Source organism: Homalodisca vitripennis, chromosome X (genome assembly GCF_021130785.1).
Source record: "Homalodisca vitripennis isolate AUS2020 chromosome X, UT_GWSS_2.1, whole genome shotgun sequence".
In the NCBI taxonomy this organism is placed as follows: Eukaryota; Metazoa; Arthropoda; class Insecta; order Hemiptera; family Cicadellidae; genus Homalodisca; species Homalodisca vitripennis.
The window spans coordinates 129,446,355-129,467,477 of NC_060215.1; the positions used below are offsets into that span (position 1 = coordinate 129,446,355).

General features: G+C 33.5%; 1 protein-coding gene across 1 annotated transcript in view; it reads right to left on the reverse strand.

Moving 5' to 3' along the window:
• Positions 1-3,950: 3,950 nt before the first annotated feature.
• LOC124369862 (corticotropin-releasing factor-binding protein) overlaps positions 3,951-21,123 on the reverse strand; it is a 157,506-nt gene continuing 140,333 nt past the window's right edge. Inside the window, exons 7-8 of the mRNA XM_046827991.1 lie at positions 20,577-20,720; positions 3,951-4,188 (exon numbers count right to left, since the gene is read on the reverse strand). Of these exons, the coding sequence (XP_046683947.1) occupies positions 20,578-20,720 (143 nt within the window). The 3' untranslated portion in view covers positions 3,951-4,188; position 20,577. The remainder of the gene's footprint in view (positions 4,189-20,576; positions 20,721-21,123) is intronic.

Below are 21,123 nucleotides of genomic sequence, written 5' to 3' on the forward strand. Positions count from 1 at the left end.
TCTTCATACCAATTTTACTTTTCCCACTGTAAGATTTATCAGTACCAATATTATTTTTCTTAATAAATGGTTCTTAATAGAATAATTTTTATCATATGATCCATTTTGTTTTGTACAAATTTCTGGAAGTCCATCCAAAATGCTGTACTTATTTGTAGTAACAGCCTGTGAGGCTGTCTTATTTTGCATCAAAGATCACTGATGGTTAAGCATCCCTGCATAATTTTCCTTTTCACCACTGACCACCTTTCTATACCAGAAATAAGACTTAAAGATTCTTCAAATTCCTGTTGACATTTTGTGTTTTTTCCAGCTGATATTTGTTCCTCAGTAATCTTGCATGTTTCATGTGATGGCTGTTTCTCATGATTATTTATTTTCTCTTTGGATTGGTTTGCGTCAAGATCTCCTTTACCAGATATGTTAAATATTAGTTCTTTAGCAATGTCTTCTTTCAACTACTTGTATTGTTTATTATATGTTAAGTAGGTCATAATAGCACGCTTCCGAATTACATTGAAGTCCTTGACTTCAAGAGCACCAAAGCATCCCTCATAATCAAAGGTCTCATAATCTGTACAAGCCGATATCCCTGTCACCAACCATTCCACAAAAATAAGCAAGTACAGTATATATCACATTCAATGCCATTTCTCTGCTGTGGACAGTTCACTACGTTAAAAGAACATGGTTCCGATGAGCACATATAAGGCTTCAGCTTTGTGAATACAACTTTAGCATGACAGATTATAATTCTTGATTGAGGCAATATAATAAAATGTTTTATCTGCCCTGCTATAAAACAGTAGGCTCCAATGAGAACCACTGACCTCCAATGCTCCTTTAGAATCATTAATTGGACTGAAAACTTAAGATTTACTAATCATTTCAGGTTCCAAAAAACAGCCAATATTATTAGTACACTTAATGCCTTGGCTTATGTTTGGGTTCATGCAATGGGCATTTTTTATTACATTGCTTTGAAGCAGGAAATCGAAGTACAATGAAATTGAGTCATCAAGAATCCATTCATTTGCCAAGAGTGTATTGTATAAATTAAAATTTACACAATTTTCATGTAGGCCTAGGTTATAGTTTTTTTTATTAAAATTTTTGTTAGGATTATTCAGTTGTTCAAATTGTGTTATTTGTAGTTTTAGGGCAGTTTCCAAGGACTTGAAGTTATTTATTTCACTTGAAAAATTGATATTTTCTTTATCTACAATTTGTTTTAGTTGATCAATCCTGTTGTTAAGAATAACAGTTGAATGTAACAGTAATCCTGTTCAAATTAAGGCAACAGTGGAAATGACAGTTTTTCATATAAACTGGAAGTCTTTTAGAACCTGATATTAATACGAAAATGGAATATATGCGTATTCAATACGAAGCCATCTCCTCACAGTCTCTTCTCTCACGGGTTTTCAATAATGTCTTATAATTTTGTAGTCTAGTTAGCCAAGATTAGTTTAGTGTAAATATATTTGTCTGGCCGCTAGCATCTCAATTAACCATAAAAGAATACTTGTTTCAAGTGCTTCTCAAGATCCACATGTGTTAAGGTACTTAACACAAACCACTACAATTCAAGTGAGCAGGTGCACTGTGATGCGACTCTCATCTTACCCTGAAATAAGTTATGTTAGGGGAAACAAATCCGAGAACAGAATGCCTCCTTATTATCAACCCTCAACCCTCCCTTCTAATACTTGGTCCTTAGTTTGACTGCAATAATAATAATTTCTGCTTTCTGCACTGTCTTCTAAGAATAATCTTTACTGGTATAAAAGAAGAGTGCTGAGTCACCATTATAATAAAGGTGGGGTGTAAATCCTCCATTAGTATGGTACATCCACAATAACAAGAATAAACCAAAAGCATGAACTAAGCCACAGTCTATTGCGAGTGTAACGAAACCTTATATCCTAATCGGTGACAGAGCATCTTTAGTGGTTACAGTTCCGCAATCAAACCAGGTCAAGTCCTTATTATCGCAATATCCAGACACTATTTTAAAAAGGTTAGGAAAGGCAAATGTTTTAACACACTCAATCAAGTTAAATTCCACAGAAGTGGTAAAGTCACGTCCTTATCAATATGCACCTCCGAAAATGAAACAGTTGCGACAGCATGTTGATGAATCATTAATAAAGGGATTCATTAAGCTTTCCACATCTCCTTACTCTTCTCCAGCGTTTTTGGTACCCAAGAAGGATGGCAAGACCAAATTGGTGGTAAACTATACAAAAATAAATACTATTTTTTTTGGATCTTGAATCAACTCCAATGCCAACCATTGAGTCAGCATTCCAATAACTGGGTCGTTCAAGATTTTTCACAGTCTTAGACTTGAACTCGGCTTACAATTAAATTCCCTTGGATGAACAGTCAAGAAAGTACACAGCATTTGTTGTTCCTTGCGCTATTTATGAGTTCGCATTTCTACCCTTTGGCCTTGCATCAGGAAGTATGGTACTGAGCAATCTCTTAGACAAAATATTCGGAGACATGCCTTTTCACATTTTTTGATGATTTATGTATTTTTTCAGAACAACATATGGTTAATTTAAAGACAGTTTTGAATATACTTTAAGAGTCAGGTCTTACTATCAATCCTGAAAAGATGGTAGTGGCTGCAAACAAAATGCATTGTTTTCAGTCCACCCCGATCGGCCCAAATCCATAGATGAGTTTCCAATTCCTAGAACATAAAACAACTAACACAGTTTTTAGGAATGGTGGCCTTTTATTCAAGGTTTATACCTAATTTTACTAAGCCCCTCTCAATAAACTAAAAAAGACAGAAACGAAGTTCGAATGGGGGCATGACAAAGTGTTGTGTTTAATGCAATCAAAGCTCGATCAACCTCGGATCCAGTACTGACTATGCTGGGACTGGCTTTGCTACGTGTTAGCATATGTCGTGTCAATATCCTTTTAATATGTACTAGTGACATTGTTCCGGTTAATCTACATGGGTTTCTATCCAAGTTATATATTCTACAATTATTCAAAGCCTTGTTCAGTGAAATTCTACACAAAGCTGCACTAACTCCTTCTGTAATGTGGTTTGTTTCCAGAGATGTTGTGTCATCTGAATACATTTTATACATGATGTATAGTGATCTTGAATGTGTGTCACTGTCACTGACAGAAGAAAAGAGAACTAGACCTTCGGCAGACTCTTGAGGAATTCCTTGGAAGAGAAAGTGGTTTCAGCTACTGTGTTTTTTAGTTTTGAGTGTGGTTGTTTGTATTATACTGGGTGTACCCTGACAGATAGTTTATGAACCACTTCTTTTTTTGTATCTGTAGCCAGCAACATTAGTTTCTTGCAATTAAATTAAATGTTAAATTAAAATCAACACTAAGAAACATTTCTAATAAATCAATCTGCAAAATATCCACCGTAAGTCTTTCATAATTAATACAACACCTATCCTGAGCTCTTGTTTTACTATTCAAAAACACTGAAATTCACAATGCGTGCCACAGATTTATTGTTAATTACTTTTTTTAATCACTAATATTTTTAAACACAACTATACTAAAACAAAACACGTAATAAAATAGCTAAGGTTTGGAATTGCCTAATACTCTCAATTATATAAATGGGAATGTAAACCAAACAGACATAAATTTTGTACATGCTCCAAATATATAGCTATTTGCAATTATTATGATTTATTATGAGGCACTAGTACTCTGTGAGTATTCAAATAAAACTAGTGATAGGTATATAAGAGCATATTTTGTAATAAGAGACTTTAGTACAAAGGCATAAGGGATTTATTAACTAGGTATACTAACAGTAGGTGAATACTTGAAGAAAATTTTCAGCAACAAATAAAGATTTTTATATGTGAGTAACAAATTGTTTGTTTTTTCTATGAACAAATTGATAAAGATAGATATGGTTCTTGGAGAAAAGGATAAATAAACAAAACATATTAGGGTGAAACATATATTTATCTGCCACAAGACAAAAGTTTACTGTACATCAAGTTACGAAAACATTAATGAAAATAAATCCTCTACTGTTCAGATTCAGCCACAGCAGCAGTGTTGCAGTTGTACTAGCTTGAGTTAGTGAATGACAGATGCAGACGATGACTTGGACATGTTGGATGAGTAGAGCAGCGGAGCTTTAGTGACAAGGTGGAACTATTCTGACGAACTCTCAGTGGCCTGCAAACCCAAAACTATGCATCAATCACTTTGACTTAGACATGTTAGACGTGTGAAGCAGCAGCAGAAGCATTCACTAGTGATGAGCTCTCATAGCCCTGCAAACCAAAAAATCTTCATCAATTAGCTTGACTCAGGCAACTTGTTGAATGTGTGATGGAGCAGAACATTAGTGACCTGAAAATTATTTGAGATCTGTATGTTTTGTGTATTTTCAATCGGTCTTAGGGTATGGTTTAATTATAGGGGTAACTGTAGGAGGATACAGGACATTCTAATTATACAACAAAAGTATTTACAATCATAGCTAATTCCAAACCACTAGATCACTGCAAACCCATTTTTATAAAGACAGAAATTCAAACCATAACACATCTCTATATTATATATATGACTTTACCATCTACATTCTTAAAAACACACATCTTTTGACACTTCAAAATTCACTATACGATTACAATACTAGGAACAAGAACAACACAATAGAATTTCACAGACTAAGTAAAACACAAAACAGTCATACTGTACTATCATTAAAAGTTTATAATCATTTAAGACACTTAATCAAACTGTATCCTACAAAAAAATATTAAAACAAAACTATACAATTGGTTTCTTTTTACCCATTTTTATAACATTAATACATTTTTCAAAATAAAAAATATTACATTTTAAGTGTTCATTCCTTGCTAGTGCGTTTCTGCGTGGGATCTCATTGATGCATTGACTACTGCAGTTTTGAGTGTTTTGTTGATAACGTTACTATTTTAGAAAAATATTCTTATTATTTAGTTGTAGTCCCTTTTATTACTGTTCTGTTTTACAATTAGTTCAAATTTAATTTATCGATTGTTTGCTATTATTTACTACGACGATGATTGAGTACCCGTTTGAAAAGTACACTTCAAAAGCAAACGCATTCTCCACTTATGTGCACTCCATGAAGAAACTAAACTGAGTAGATAAACAACCCCACGACCCGCTCTCCCGAATGTGTCTACCCAAACCCTACTCTGAACAGCAGTATCTTCACAGCGTACATTTAAGATAAGTACGATTCTCTGCCCCACTCTGTTTTTGCAGTTTAATATTGTTCTTATAGGACTGAAATTAAGACATCATCTTATGGGGCCACCAGTAGGAGGTTCACATTCACAAGAGGTTCGGATGGATGTAAGGTGGTATATTGTCAGTATTTCTGTAAACCTGATTCAAATGTAATTGAATATAGTAAGGAGAAAGGATGTAGCATATGCACATTTTCCAAATAATATGTAAGAATATTCAATCTCAGTACAATTTCAATCGATCATTATAGAAATTTTAGAGAAATTCTACAGTTATTAACTAGTGAAATACAAGGTAACCAAACTTATAACTGCATAAAGGTTGAAAGAATGTTTTATTAAATCTACGAATGGATTGTAAAAAATTACATATTTTTATATTAGCTACATGGTATAGTTTTTAACACCTATTTTCTACTCTGAAATAACTGCATCACTCAATGCTTGTTTTACATCAGCAAAATAAAATACTTTCTATTCAAGATATGCGTAGAAAACACTTAAAATAGCCCTTTACAAAGCTACAGATATTGGCATCTAGAACAAGCCTACTACAGTTTTTAATTTAAATGTCAGATTTACAGTTCATACCTATAGTTGCAACATTACCTTACACAATGTTGCAAAGAAAATGATATGAAAATTTAAAATTACGCCTAAATTTAGAATCAAACTTCCATTTATGGAAAAATTAGAAAGCCAAATCAAATTTTGTACATGTTTGCTTTAAGAGTTATACTAGAACACCAATGGATAATCAGTGCGTGGTTAGGGCAAGTGGTTTGTAATGAACTTAATGGTTACTTTGTGGACACAGGTGTCAGACTGGATAGAGAACAGACACAATCCCGTTTATTACCTATGTTCGACAACCTGACGTTCACCACCCTATGTTTATGCATCCAGTTTCCAGCAAGGAAATGAATGGTACCAGTGTGAAAGCTTCTCTGAAATAAGTGTTCAGTAGCCTTACCTGGATTTTAGAATAAATCGTTGGAGATTTCAATCATATTATTAAGTTATCATTTATAAAATATAATTTCTGTTCTTTAAATGGGAAGTCTTTTCAATAAAAAGACAGTGGTAAAGCCATTTTTTTTAATGGCAGGTGTGATGTCAATCTCTATAACTTATAATGTTAATATACTTTTTAAACTGATATGTCAGTTAATTCTACTTATGCAGAAGATATTATTTAATCAAGTAAACAGTATGGTTTTGTCAAAACTACTGTAAGGTACCGCCATGTAAGGTTGTAGTTGCTTTTAAAGACCGGTATGAATTTACCACGTAAAGTTTGACTATGAACAATAAATGCTTGGATATTGGGTGAGAGGATTTATTAGTAGGTTCGATTGGCAATTCAACAAGTTCACATGAACTATTTATTTTTGAAATCTAATTTCTTTGTGATAATTTCAAACATTATTTAAGATCAGAAGTATACTTTTACAAATAGCAATTTAATATTAATCGTAAACAAAATTTAATAATTGTTTCTAATAACAAATAAGATTTCATTGATTCTAATGACAAGTTTTATACTTAAATATTATATTTAAATTTGGTATATTTCAGATAAATTCCATTTACAAAATTAAGCAAGGGGAAATCTTTCTCTATAAATATTCAAACAATTACATTTTACAAACTATACAAGGAGAGATCTTTCTCTTTAAATGTTTAAACAATTACCTTTTACAAATTATGCAAGGAGAGATGCTTCTCTTTCAATATTTAAATAATTATATAAATCTTTATGTAATTAACTGGAATAAATTTCTTGTCCTAACTAAGAACAATTTAAATATCTAATATTAAATTATAAACCTATTTTTTTATTAAAAACTATCAATTTGATCCCTGCACATGATCTTTAAACTGATTGCTTTTAGATAAAAGTATTTTGAAAATTGAAATGAAATGTATTAATATAAATTGATAAAACTCTGACATTACCTAATGTTATTTTCTTATAATTAAATACAAAATTTCTTAACTTACATATTTACTGGACACTGACACAAGACACTTTTTCGAGTAAAGTATTTCACCACACACAAACACACTCCTTACATGGTGGAGGCACAAAAATTTTGATTGGCATTCCAATTCCTCACATGTTTCCATAAAATATAACAGGATATTTAAATAAGAATATTGGACTAAATAATATTAGTAACATAACCATTTATCTATCTAATGGGCTACTTCAGTGACCAATCATTTACCTAAACTTAAATTAAAATTCTAAATAACTCAAAACCCATTTCAAAGCAGTAATTAGAGTTACAACAGGGAAACAGAAGAGATGACGCGGGAAATGTAGTAATACATGGAAAACAAACTAAGCGAAGAGTTAATACATTACACTTACAGGACTTTAAAAAATGATATACAGATATTAAATAAAAATGGAATACAATCGAGAGACACAGACACAGTAACGGAGCTTAGACCTATCCTAGCTACACTCAAGAACTTATCACATGTAAGCATGTCATCCTAATATTAAAACCCTCTTAAAAAATTTTACCATATGAAAAACTCACCTTAGCGAACAAGACAGGGAAAACTACAAGGTTATAGCTACAATCAAGGATTTTATGGAGCAAAGAACAAACTTATAGGACACAAACCTGAGGAGGAAACCAACAAACAAACAACCCCACCCTTAGATCAGCATTACGAGCCAGTCACACTATCTGATAGAACTAACACACAGCTACCATAGGGGAAAATATACCATTAGTATCAGCTGGAACTTACACAGGCCTCCAAAGTGAAAACCCACAGGGTTTTTTAAACAAATTCCTAGTAGCAGCTACTTCTAACAGATGGACAGCTTAAGTAAATTTATTTCCAGAACATTTATCAGGTCAGCACTAACTTGGTTTAAACATTACAAGCAAAAAGAACAAGAGGAAGCCATACAATGGGACCAACTTGCAAAACATTTTACAGAGGCTTTCGCCCCATTAGCACAAACACAACGCCTAAAAATTATATTAGAACATAAAATACAGGGAGAAAACGAGCCAACTCTAAGCTACTTTATAGACATATTGACTACATGCCGAAGATATGACCCTACAATATAGGACAAACAAATTATACATTTCATAATACAGGGACTAAGGCCAGAAATATGTGAACGTGTTATAGGACTTAAAAAAACCTTAAGTGCTCTAGAGGACAACTTGAAATTTACTGAAAAATTAGTGTTAACAAAAAATACAAAACAAAGAAAGGTATAATAGGGTTGCAGCAAAACTTATACGAACCAAAGATCCTACACAATTTACAAACGGAAATGAAAACCCTAACTAATTTAGTAGCTACCTTAACTACAAACCACACTTCAAATTACAAGCCCAGGTATGAAAGATCTCCAGCCCAACACAAAAGCCTGAAATATAAACCAAGATATGACAGATCACCTAGTCCTCATCACAGTAGATACAGGGAAAGAACAAACTACCCTAAACAAATTCAAAGGCCACCTACAAATATGCACGTGACCTTTAGTGAAAAGAGAAAACAAAAACTGTTACATGGAATAAATATTGTACAGTTTGCCACAAAGACAACAATGACACTGAACAGCGTTCGTTTAAAACTACGTCTAGTAACCCCTAAACCCCAAACTAACCGAATTACCCCCCAAAATAACAATACTCTAGAGTTGTTCTGCAGGTATTGTAAGAGAACAAACCAAAATATTGAATCCTGCTATAGATCCAATAAGCACTGTAAACAGAATCAACAAAAAAACTGGAAATAGGGAGAGGTCACACAAACCCTTATAGAACTTCCCAACCACAAAATACCATAAACCTTAACAAAGGTAAAACCCAAACTCACATATTTATAAGGTCAAGGACATTTAAACCAACTCATCCCAAATTACCACCACCACTAACTCCTGAATATAAAATTTCAGGAACCGTATTTAAAGTAAAAGACTAAAATCAAGAATTCTTACCCTTAAAGAAGATCCAAAATATTAAACAACCTAGTTTATAAAAGCCTAAGATACACGACAAAACCAAAATATATTTTCAAATCAATCTCAACCCCTAGCAAAACAAACCTCACACGGACAACAAAATGGAACAAACCCAGCATCACATCAACCCACAGGAAGCATAAAACCTAGTGCACAAACACGTAACATATATAACACAGATATTACACAGAGTAATGGAAGTAAAACATAACCCAAATTTGAGTACAATAAGGGAAGTAAGCACACAGACAGGAGTGGAAGAAAACCATTAGGAAGAAATTTTACAAATTTTACACCACATAGAGTTACAGAAGGAATAGAATATAATACATTGTGCTCATTTAGAGGAAATAACACAGGACACGATACACAATCCCAGGAAAAATAAAAACTTATTATTAGAGGATATCTATGAACTCATATTTAATTGCGAAAATAAAACTACACAGAACATACCTGTTCTAACAGTAGATGTAGTTTTGACTACAAAACCTCAAAATACAAGTACCTTGTATTATAGATACAGGGGTGTAACATAAACATTATTAGAGCAGGCCTAGTTGATGACATTAAATTAGATACTAACAACATACCCTCGTTGATATTGGCTAATGGCATACCATTAATAGTCTTGGGTTCAACAAAAATCGCCATATAAATTGGTAATGTAATCCTTGAAGACACGTTCACGTGACACCTGACCAAAACAGCCCAATCGGTAGTAAATACATTCCTATTCCAGAACTGTTTGGAACTAAACTATAAAAATAAAACAATAAAAATTACCTAATATCAGATTGAACATGTAATACCTATGAATGAACAGTGGCAGTTAGCTATCATAGCTATCAAGAATTTTAACAACACACAAGAATTACAAGTACAGCAAATAACAGATGTTACAACCCCACAGGACATAATTATAGAACCACATCAGCACATTAGGATTAGCACTTTAACAGGTATAGAACCTCATACAACCTTTGAAACAGACAGGCATCTAAGAATTAAAAAGAAATGCCATGCATATCTGTCAGAAGGGGAAGATGGTACAGATACAATTGTAAACATTTGTAACGCATCAAATTTCCCAAAAAGGATACCAGCACACACTACGATTGGACACATACATTACCCAACTATAGAACACAAAAAGGTTCTTGAAATTTAAAAAAATACAGACATATTTATAACAAAAGTAAATGATCTAACCCCTGAAAACATATCTCCTGTTATACTTGAATTGAAACCGAATACAAAACCTGTAAACTCACCACTCTATAGGTAGAGAAAAGAAGAAAGGGAACAATTAAATCAAATATTAAATGAATTATTACAAGCCAAAATATAGGAGGAATGTCATAATTACACAGAATATGCAAGCCCAGTATTTTCAGTGAAAAACAAAGATGGAAACGACAGAATAGTAGCGGATCTCAGGAAGGTTATCGCACAGTTGAAAACAGATGCACACCCCTTTCCATCACTAAATCTGGTTTTAAACTCTTTGAACAAAGCGCACACATTTACAAAACTAGACCAAAAAAATGCATTATATTTGATGCAGATTAGGAAAGAAGATAGGCATATCCTAGCCATAAAAACACCCGATAGACTTCTACAGTTCTGCAGACTGCCGATGGAACATTCTACTTCAATCACATTATTCAGTAAAGCTTTGAATGCGATATTAAACCATCACATTTATAATAAAGTGATATACGAGGATGACATGGATGACCTAATTTGTTACGGTAAATCATTTTTAAGGAATCAAAATCTTAAGCTATATTACAGGAACTAGAAAAAGTTAATTTGAAACTAAATACGAAAAAGAGCAAAATTTATCTACAAAAGCGTAAACACTCAGAATGCCTTTCAGATACGTGAAGTATCTGAAGAAGGCATTTTACCCCAAAAACAATTTTCACATTTATAATAAAGTGATATATAACATGGATGACCTAATTTGTTACGGTGATTCATTTGTAAGGAAACCAAATATTAAACTATATTAGAGGAACTAGAAAAAGTTAATTTGAAACTAAATACGAAAAAAAGCAAATTTATCTACAAAAGCGTAAACACTCAGAATGACTTTCAGATAAGTGAAGTATCTGAAGAAGGCATTTACCCCAAAAACAATTAGTACAAGCCATCACCGAATTTAAAAGACTAACATCTGTTAGGCAAGTGAAACAATTTTTAGGATGTTCAGAATTCTTCTGCAGACTTATCCCAAAATATGCTAAGATAGCACAAACCGTTAATGAAATAATAAAAGATTCAAACAAAAATATAGAATTTAAATGGACGAACCAATGTGAAGAACAGGCCTTTATAAAAATAAAACAAATTTTGACAAACCCACCATTACTTTCACACTAGAAGGATAACAGAGAAACACAAATTTATGTAGATAGCAGTTCGATTGGATGAAGAGCAGCGTTAGTACAATTGGATGAAGAAAACAATTAAATGTACCCAATTTATTACATGTCAAAAAATATTCAAATACCCAAATGCGTTATAGCAATGCTGAGTGTGAAATGCTAGCATTAACCTATGCTGTAAACTACTTCAGAGAATATATATATATATTTATATATATATATATATTTATATAATATATATAAAATGTAAATATTGAGTTTTGGAAGTCTGACAGAAGCCAACAACACTCACAGTACCAGCACTCTACCCAACCACCCACGAGACAGATGGCGCCTAGACAACACTTCCTGTTACTGGTGACCACCCTCGCCAGCTCATCTACCCCAAACACAGAAGAACAACCAATGATACCTGTACAAATCTTCACAGGAGCGTAATTCACCCCAATGCCTCACACACTACCTTACACCAGTTCTATCCCTATTATATACAAAATCCCTTTGAAAACCCAGCAAAATTTACCCAAAAACGAACCCTCTCTAAATTTCTGCCCTAAAAATCTCAACAACTCTGAACCTATTGCAAGAGACTAAACAATCTTACCATATAACAAACCACACCACGCAGATGATAGCAGAACACCTTTCTTTCGTCCAAAACCAACAACCAGAGAAAAACAGAAGGTCCCTAACATTCCTAGAAGATTTCTTCGAGTGGTGTTGTGACATTGCAACAGAACACCAAATAGATGACTTGGTAGACAACGAAAAGGAGATCACACGGCACACTAATGAACTTATAGACACAGTGGACACTGATCATCAAGACCTTCTACTTACGACAAACAATATAAAGAACTTCAGCGACGAAGTACCAATCTTAGAGGACAAGGCTCATAGTAGATTGAAAATCATGGAAGAACAGATATAACTAATATCCAAGAATCTTACATCCAACTCTTAAAAACAAACCATTTAGCACAACAAACATGTAGCTATATTTATTACAACTATTACCACAATAATATGAGAGAATTTCGCAGAAGTTGTCTTGCTAATATCTTATCAGAACTCCTAATACCCAAAAGTAACCTCACCAGTGACCTGGCAAACTTAACCATCCTCACACAACCAAGAAACCTAACCTTAGCTATCCCAATCAACAAATTATCATTATACTATACCCTAAAAAATAGACATTTGCAAATTAAGTGTTGTAACAAACTACTACAAGAGTTCAGAAGTTTCGAACTTTAACCATATGCATGTAAATTGTCACGTTGGCTTATAAGGCCTTTTATTTACTTAAAGCATTTTTTACGACTAATATTAATTTACCTTACAATAGGATTTTTCTGTTTGGGCTGACCTGAATCTATTACTAGTATTCTTTTCATGTTTTATATAAGCACTTCAATGTGTCTGGATGGTACAGGCCTTTAACCACTGTGGATTTTACCTTAGTCTTACACTTGATCATGTTTAGACTAATTATATTATTATGTTTTTTAAATTAACATAATGTATAGTATGTATATTTTGTATAGTGTAATGTATTACACATTTTATTTCTTGACGTTGTCTATAGTAATGTAAAATTGACAAATAACAATAAATAAAAATGAAAATGAAAAATCATTACCTGCAGTATCATACAACAGTACATCCTTATGAAAATTAAAGTTCCCTTAAAACAATCCACCCTCACATACAAAGTACTTCAATACATACCCATACCTCTCCATTGGCAAGATAAACTATGTTACATTACACACGAAAAAACCATCGTCATCCACGCACAAGACTTCACCACAGCCATCTATCCTAATGAAAAGGGTTGTAACCAACATACACTACCACTTCGTTTGATTCCAAGAGCGACAGTTAATATTAATCAGTCCCTAAAATGTGTACATAGCATTCTCAACACAACAAAACTACCCACTCTCTGAGCTACCTGCACATTCACCTGCTCCAGCGAAGAACAGAAGGCTTTTCGTAAACCAAGTCTCACCAAACAAGTTTCTCGCAACAAACATTCATACAAACCTGAAAGTAGTTTGCCAGAATTAGAAGACCCAACACTATACCCAAAACAGAACAATACAGGAACTCTAGAGATCATACTACCCTGCGAATGTTCACTACATCACGGAGACATAACTCTTGTAAACACTGTAATACCATGTGATTCCAAAAACCCTGACAACTATCAGATAACACATCTCCTACCCATCTCTTCAATCAATCTATCCATTCCATCCAACTATTCCAATCTATAATAATATTACCCCTTGACACAAGACAAGAATTCCAACATCTTCATGAAGTTTTAGATGAAAACAGGCTCATCAACACCCGCCTACTTCGTTCACAATCTACAAAGACAACACCATTTCCAGCTCAACTTGATGACAACAGCATAATAAACAACACAGAGCTAATCTTGTACATCATGTTAGCCTGGACTACAATCTTAACAATAATCCTTCTTATTGCCCTCTATTGCATTCACTTCAACATTAGATTTCTAAGACCTACAGCACCTGAACGTGATTACCCAAAGGACAAACTAAATTAAGAGAGAAGCACAATTCATGGTTAGAATCTTTATCAAGCCAGGGAATTGTAAGGAATATGAAATTGTTAGAAAATGGAAATTCATGACTAAAGAGAAACACCTTCCCTTTCTATTACATTTATCAAGATAAACTGATCTTGACAAACTATTCCCTGTCAGCAAGGTTACAAAGATTAATGTGCTGAGATGCGAAGTTACTATGACATTTGGTTCAAGTAATACAGTGTTCCTCAGAGAGCAGCACTTGGACAAATGTTGTACAATGTTATGTTTAACCTCCAGCATGCCTCATCTGCATGCATGCATAGGATATAATAACCTAACCATGTTTGCTGATCATTTGGTGCTTAATTTTGAGGATTTAATTCAGATTAGATTAAACACAATGTTACACTATTCTTTTGTAAATTTTAAATTATCTACATGCCGTGACCATATCGTAATTGACATACACATTTGAGGAGAACGTGTTCATTGGATTTTCTAAACAAATTCAATTTTATAATTTTGTTGTCTATATTCCTAAGATAGTTGAATTTTATACAATACTTGCATGTACACACTAATTTACTGTAGATTTGAAAAAACTGTTTGCAAGCAGTTTGTAAAGCATTAGTATCTATAATGTTTCTGTTAAAGCTAGTTTGCAGTTAAGGAACCAATTTCAGCTAAGGTACCTAAAGTTTCTTGGGCTAAGTTCTGCAAGTTAGGCTAAGGGTATTTAAAAAAAGATTTATACACTATAAAAGTAATACGTGCTCGCACTCAAAATTCACGGACTAAGGAGGTGGTCCAGATTGAACTGTGTGGATAGTTCAGTCTGGACCACCTGGACCACCAATTACGTGAACAAATCAGAATCAGAAATGTGAACAACCAAATTTAAAATTTTCTAATGACAAATTTAATGGAATTATGGATTGTTTTAAGGTATAATGTGAATCTGTGTATCTTTATCTTTAAATTTACAAGTGTTCATTTCAACCAAAGTAAAAATTTACTTGTGAAAGATGATATTACAACATAGTTAATGCATCGAAAATAGATTAGTGTTGTATAGTAACATTATTTTGTAATCATGTTAGTATGTAAGAACATGTGGCCATGATTGTATGTATCATTTAATGTGTATCAATAACTGGAATAGTGTTAGCGTGAGAAGAGTAGACGTTAGATAAGTAATAGATATACAACATTACCATTAACAAATTGTCACTGCTCACACAGCAATCTACAGATCATTAGCACTTTGGACAATGATATGTACAGAGCGATAATCGCTCTTAATGGGTTGTGTTATTTAAGCCCTGCGAGGCGCAGCAGTAGTTATCAGTCTCCGCAGACTGCACAGTGAGGAACGGTCACGGTGTTGGGATCAGTCTCCGCAGACTGCACAGTGAGGAACCGGTCGTCAATGGAGAATAGGCTCTTGCCTGTCCAATACAACTGATAGGCACATACAACTGTTTTCGATCTGTACCGACACATATGAATCTAATGAACTACACGTCATTGAGTAGCTGACATGCAGGTATATTACTGATAGCATCATAGTTACAAAGGAGCCGAGATGCAGGTCTATGACCTCACCACCATGAATCATTCAAATGTTCTTTTATACTGACATTGAGTACTGAAGTGCAAGTCTTCATACTAATCACCATTAATAGTTGAAAGGTTGTCGTTTTTCATCATGGAGAATTGAAGTGAATGCTCTTTGTACAAATTAATTGGTTATAAGTAATATTGAAAAGGTAACTTGAGGTAAGTGACATTTGACATCGTTATGCGTTACAACCAGAGCCGTATTCAGCTTTGGCAGGCCCATGGAAAGATATTCGGCTGGGCCCGTCATGTCCTACAATCGTGTGGGTCCCTTCAAATAGACGTGTGGCAAGGCCTGACCCGGGCCCCGGTAAAATAATTGTCGAATAAACCGGTCTGAGTACGGTCTGGTTACAACATTACACACAATTTCAAGGATTGGCATCTTAAATCCTAAAACATAAGACTAAGCATGTAAAGATGTAAACATATAACACAAATGGTGACAAACACTAAACATCAAACTGTACAGTCAGTTATATGAATATTTACTTGAAACCCAAGGAGGGATGGAAAGACGCCTGTGGCTTACTGATTAACTATATATCTTCTTCTAAATCTCAAAGGCTCAATGTGAGTAACGATTTTTAGAATGATGTATCTTTGCTTTTTATCATATTTTGGTTGGATTGCCGAATGATTATTTATTTATTACTACTAGCTTGACTTCAACCAAAGGTTGCAGTCAGTTGGTTCACTAATTTAATTAGCATTAGTTATGCTAATTAGTTTATGTTACAAAATTCTCTTCACTAATTGTACAATATTAGCTTCACCCCACTTTGTAAGATAATATTTTCTATATTGAGTTTCTTTTTACTTTTCCACTAACTATTTCTTTTACTGTGTTTGTGTTTTTTAAGTCTCATGTCATAACAATGGTCTTTTTGTCTCACCTATCATGTATTTACTATTAAAAGAACATATTATACTGTATATACATTACTGAGTCCCAGTTGCCATTTTTTGGTTTGGCTTTTACCATTGACTGGGGGTGTCTTCTGTTCCAACATTAAGGTGGATCTAACGCTATTTTTCTGCATTATCTCCAATTTTCTTGGGTAATCCTAGCACATACTGTAATCTGACACCTACACAAAATTTCTACGATATCTATTTTGTGATGGTGTGAATAATTTTTGTAGTTTGTCTTTTATTAGTCCACCTTTCACTCAAGAATAAACTTTCTTCTCTGTTAAACAACACGTTCTTGTCAAATTCTTAGCGGTTTGGTTTGAGTGGGGAGAATAGTTATTTATATTTAAAAAACTTCTGTAAGTTGTGTCTGCATTAGGGATAGCAAAAGTGTTATTCACATTTTTTTGTTTGAATTTAATTAAAGCTGGAGCTTTTTAATAAAATTAACCTGTACAGGTATGGATAAAATGTACAAGTACAGGTTAAAATGTACAAATGGAATAGTTTAAATGCAACAATTTTGAACTTTAAAGTAAAATAATATACAGGGTGTACATAAAGTCCTGCACGGGTATAATATTTTCTGAACGATAACAGATAAATAAACAAGATTTGGTACATCAATACTACACCTAAAAATATACTTTTTGAAGGAACTATCAGTTTTCTGTTATATCATGGGGACGTCCCACAAGGAGTCAGAAGGAAATCTTAAATAGGAGCATAGGTCAATATGGACATCATTTTAAAGGGCTTATCTAGCAGAGTTTAATGCCGCAAACCGCACTCAAAAAGATTGATCCAGTACAAAATGGCGGCTGTTCAAAGATTTTACTTGGTTACATTTTATTAGTAGCCATAACCCCAGTAAAGCAAAACTGCAACCAAACAAATACTGCAGCTAACTTACTACATTATGCTTGTCAGTTGTACAGAAGTGAATTATGACATTAGTTATCTCAAGGGTTACAAATTTGGTCCTAATATATTGATAACGGGGAAAACCTGATAACAGTATCAATTAGAAATCTATTATCTTTGGGTCGTAGTTAGGACTTTCCTATTAGCCAGTCTATTCATAGTAGGCTATTCTAGTTTTCTTGTTTTAGTAGTGCTGTCCATCCATTTTATCAGTGCGCTTTAGTACAAAAGAGTTTGTCGTATTGCTTGTAGTTCTTCAACTACACTATGTCGCTTGACGAACGTGAACATATAACACTTCTTATGATGGTTGGTTGGGGAAATAACAGACGATCACACGAGGAAGCATGCCATTTATTTAATGACTACTTTCACGAGAGGCAGCCAATTTCTAGAACAACTGTAGGGAGAACTGTTCAACACTTTATGAAAACAGGAAGTGTTTCCGATCGTCATAGGTCGCTGAGATTTCTAATTGTTACTGTTATCAGGGTTTCCCCGTTATCAATATATTAGGACCAAATTTGTAACCCTTGAGATAACTAATGTCATAATTCACTTCTGTACAACTGACAAGCATAATGTAGTAGTTAGCTGCAGTATTTGTTTGGTTGCAGTTTTGCTTTACTGGGGTTATGGCTACTAATAAAATGTAACCAAGTAAAATCTTTGAACAGCCGCCATTTTGTACTGGATCAATCTTTTTGAGTGCGGTTTGCGGCATTAAACTCTGCTAGATAAGCCCTTTAAAATGATGTCCATATTGACCTATGCTCCTATTTAAGATTTCCTTCTGACTCCTTGCGGGACGTCCCCATGATATTACAGAAAACTGATAGTTCCTTCAAAAAGTATATTTTTAGGTGTAGTATTGATGTACCAAATCTTGTTTATTTATCTGTTATCGTTCAGAAAATATTATACCCGTGCAGGACTTTATGTACACCCTGTATGTTATATAAGTTTACAAAAATGTACAACAGTGTATTTTTATCCTTATTATTTTCAAAGTCAGGAGGATCAGGCACTTAATTCACTAGGCAATGGTTCATCTAAGTCAGATAAAACTTCATCCATATCTACCAAACTAACATTGTCTTCTGATTCTCTACCCAGTACATTCCTTATGCCACTACTGTTCAAATTAACACTCAACAATAAAAATATTAAATCCATATGAACATAAGCCAACCTGCAGGTAAAAATCATACACAAACTTCCACATTTTTCAGTTAAATAATTTATAAAATGTTACTCAGGTTTTTTATACATACTAAAAAATTACAAATCAATAGCAAATAATACACTAGTATTGACAAATGGTGTAATAACAACTGAGAAATCACTATGGCAACCATAATATGCAAATTCTTATCTACTAGGTGAGTTGGTGATTGTGCAACGAACAAAAATAAAATAATAGTTCATCGTCTTCAGTGACAATACTGTTTCTTACAGAAGTTCTTTGTTTTCATATGAGTTTCACTACTTCTATACAACGATAGAGTATAAAGAAATAATATTATTTAATGAAGCCTTTTTTCGACGCATTAAGCATTTTGGGCTTTTGCAAACCTTTTCGAACAACTATTGTTTTTACATTTATTTGCTTACTGGCTATTGAAACAATGTTTCTGAAAACCAAGAATAAACCCTTTCCAATAATGACACTCACGATTGAGTAGAACGTAAACTCTCAACAGGGAATTTTGACAAATATAAGGTAGTTTTTTGCGTGTTCTGCAATTACGTGAACAAATCACGATCAGAAATGTGAACAACCAAATTTAAAATTTTCTAATGACAAATTTAATGGAATTATGGATTGTTTTAAGGTATAATGTAAATCTGTGTATCTTTATCTTTAAATTTACAAGTGTTCATTTCAACCAAAGTAAAAATTTACTTGTGAAAGATGATATTACAACATAGTTAATGCATCGAAAATAGCTTAGTGTTGTACAGTAACATTATTTTGTAATCATGTTGGTATGTAAGAACATGTGGCCATGATTGTATGTATCATTTAATGTGTATCAATAACTGGAATAGTGTTACCGTGAGAAGAGTAGACGTTAGATAAGTAATAGATATACAACATTACCATTAACAAATTGTCACTGCTCACACAGCAATCTACAGATCATTAGCACTTTGGACAATGATATGTACAGAGCGATAATCGCTCTTAATGGGTTGTGTTATTTAAGCCCTGCGAGGCGCAGCAGTAGTTATCAGTCTCCGCAGACTGCACAGTGAGGAACGGTCACGGTGTTGGGATCAGTCTCCGCAGACTGCACAGTGAGGAACCAGTCGCGGTAGTAGGCAGAATAGTTAGATATTGGAATTATGAAACATAAGTACCACAAAGTATAGTGTTGATAGTTTATTCTCAGTAGTAATTTTATACAGGTGTTTTCATTTTACATGTTGTTAACAGAGTTGTGCCAAGTAACTATTTTCAATAAAATTATTTTTAACCCGATGTACCGAGTCATCTCTTGAGTTCCTACTCTTCAAGGTGAACTTTGTTACGGGTTATCTTGCCACTCGGGTAGCCCGCTAACCGTCCCCGCAACATTAGTACCATTTGAAAAAGTAGTTAATGCATCAATAATTGCTTTAAAGCCAGTTGCAGGGTTAAAAATGGATGGACATGATATTAGTATATCCCTAGCAAGAATCACTGATACCAGCTTAAACAAATCAACTAATCAACACAACAAACAAACAAAAAATCTGATTTTTTTGTTTAATCAATGAAATTAGTTGAAACATGTGATAATTTTGGACATTGAAATTGTAACATTAATTTGATAAATGGATCAATCTAATACTACAGACTGGAACTGGTTTAAGTTACTTTGAATATGTCCTTGGTGTGTGTCACTTACCTCAGAGACCGCAGATGAGAGATGCACTATTGATATCCTCCTCGCCAGCTTGCCGCAGCTGTACTGTCACAGCATTGTCAAACTCCCCGCTAGACACCATACGTACAGTGGTCACTCCACAGAATATGGTCTCCACTATACGTTCTGCAAACATTAGAACAAAAAATTACAGCCAGGGTGACCAGGCCAAATATTTGAAAAAGAGGAATTTTGTTTAAACAAAGGACTTTTACACAAAAAGGACAAATCTATATATAAATAGCCTAATCTTGTGAATTTTCTAATAATGCACTTAATATTTCAATACATATAAGTGTATTTATTATATCTTGTACAAGTTAAATTAAAAAGTAAAATACTATTTGTCTAAAAATAAGTAAAGTAACATTTACATTCTTAATTTTTGTAAATTATGTTAACACTGTGTAGACAATTACCCATTACTGATACTTTTCACTTGAAGATATATTTCTTTAATAATGATGGGTGTAATAATACATATTTGTAAAAGTCTGCACAAGCCAAGTTGTATTTAACAGCTAATATT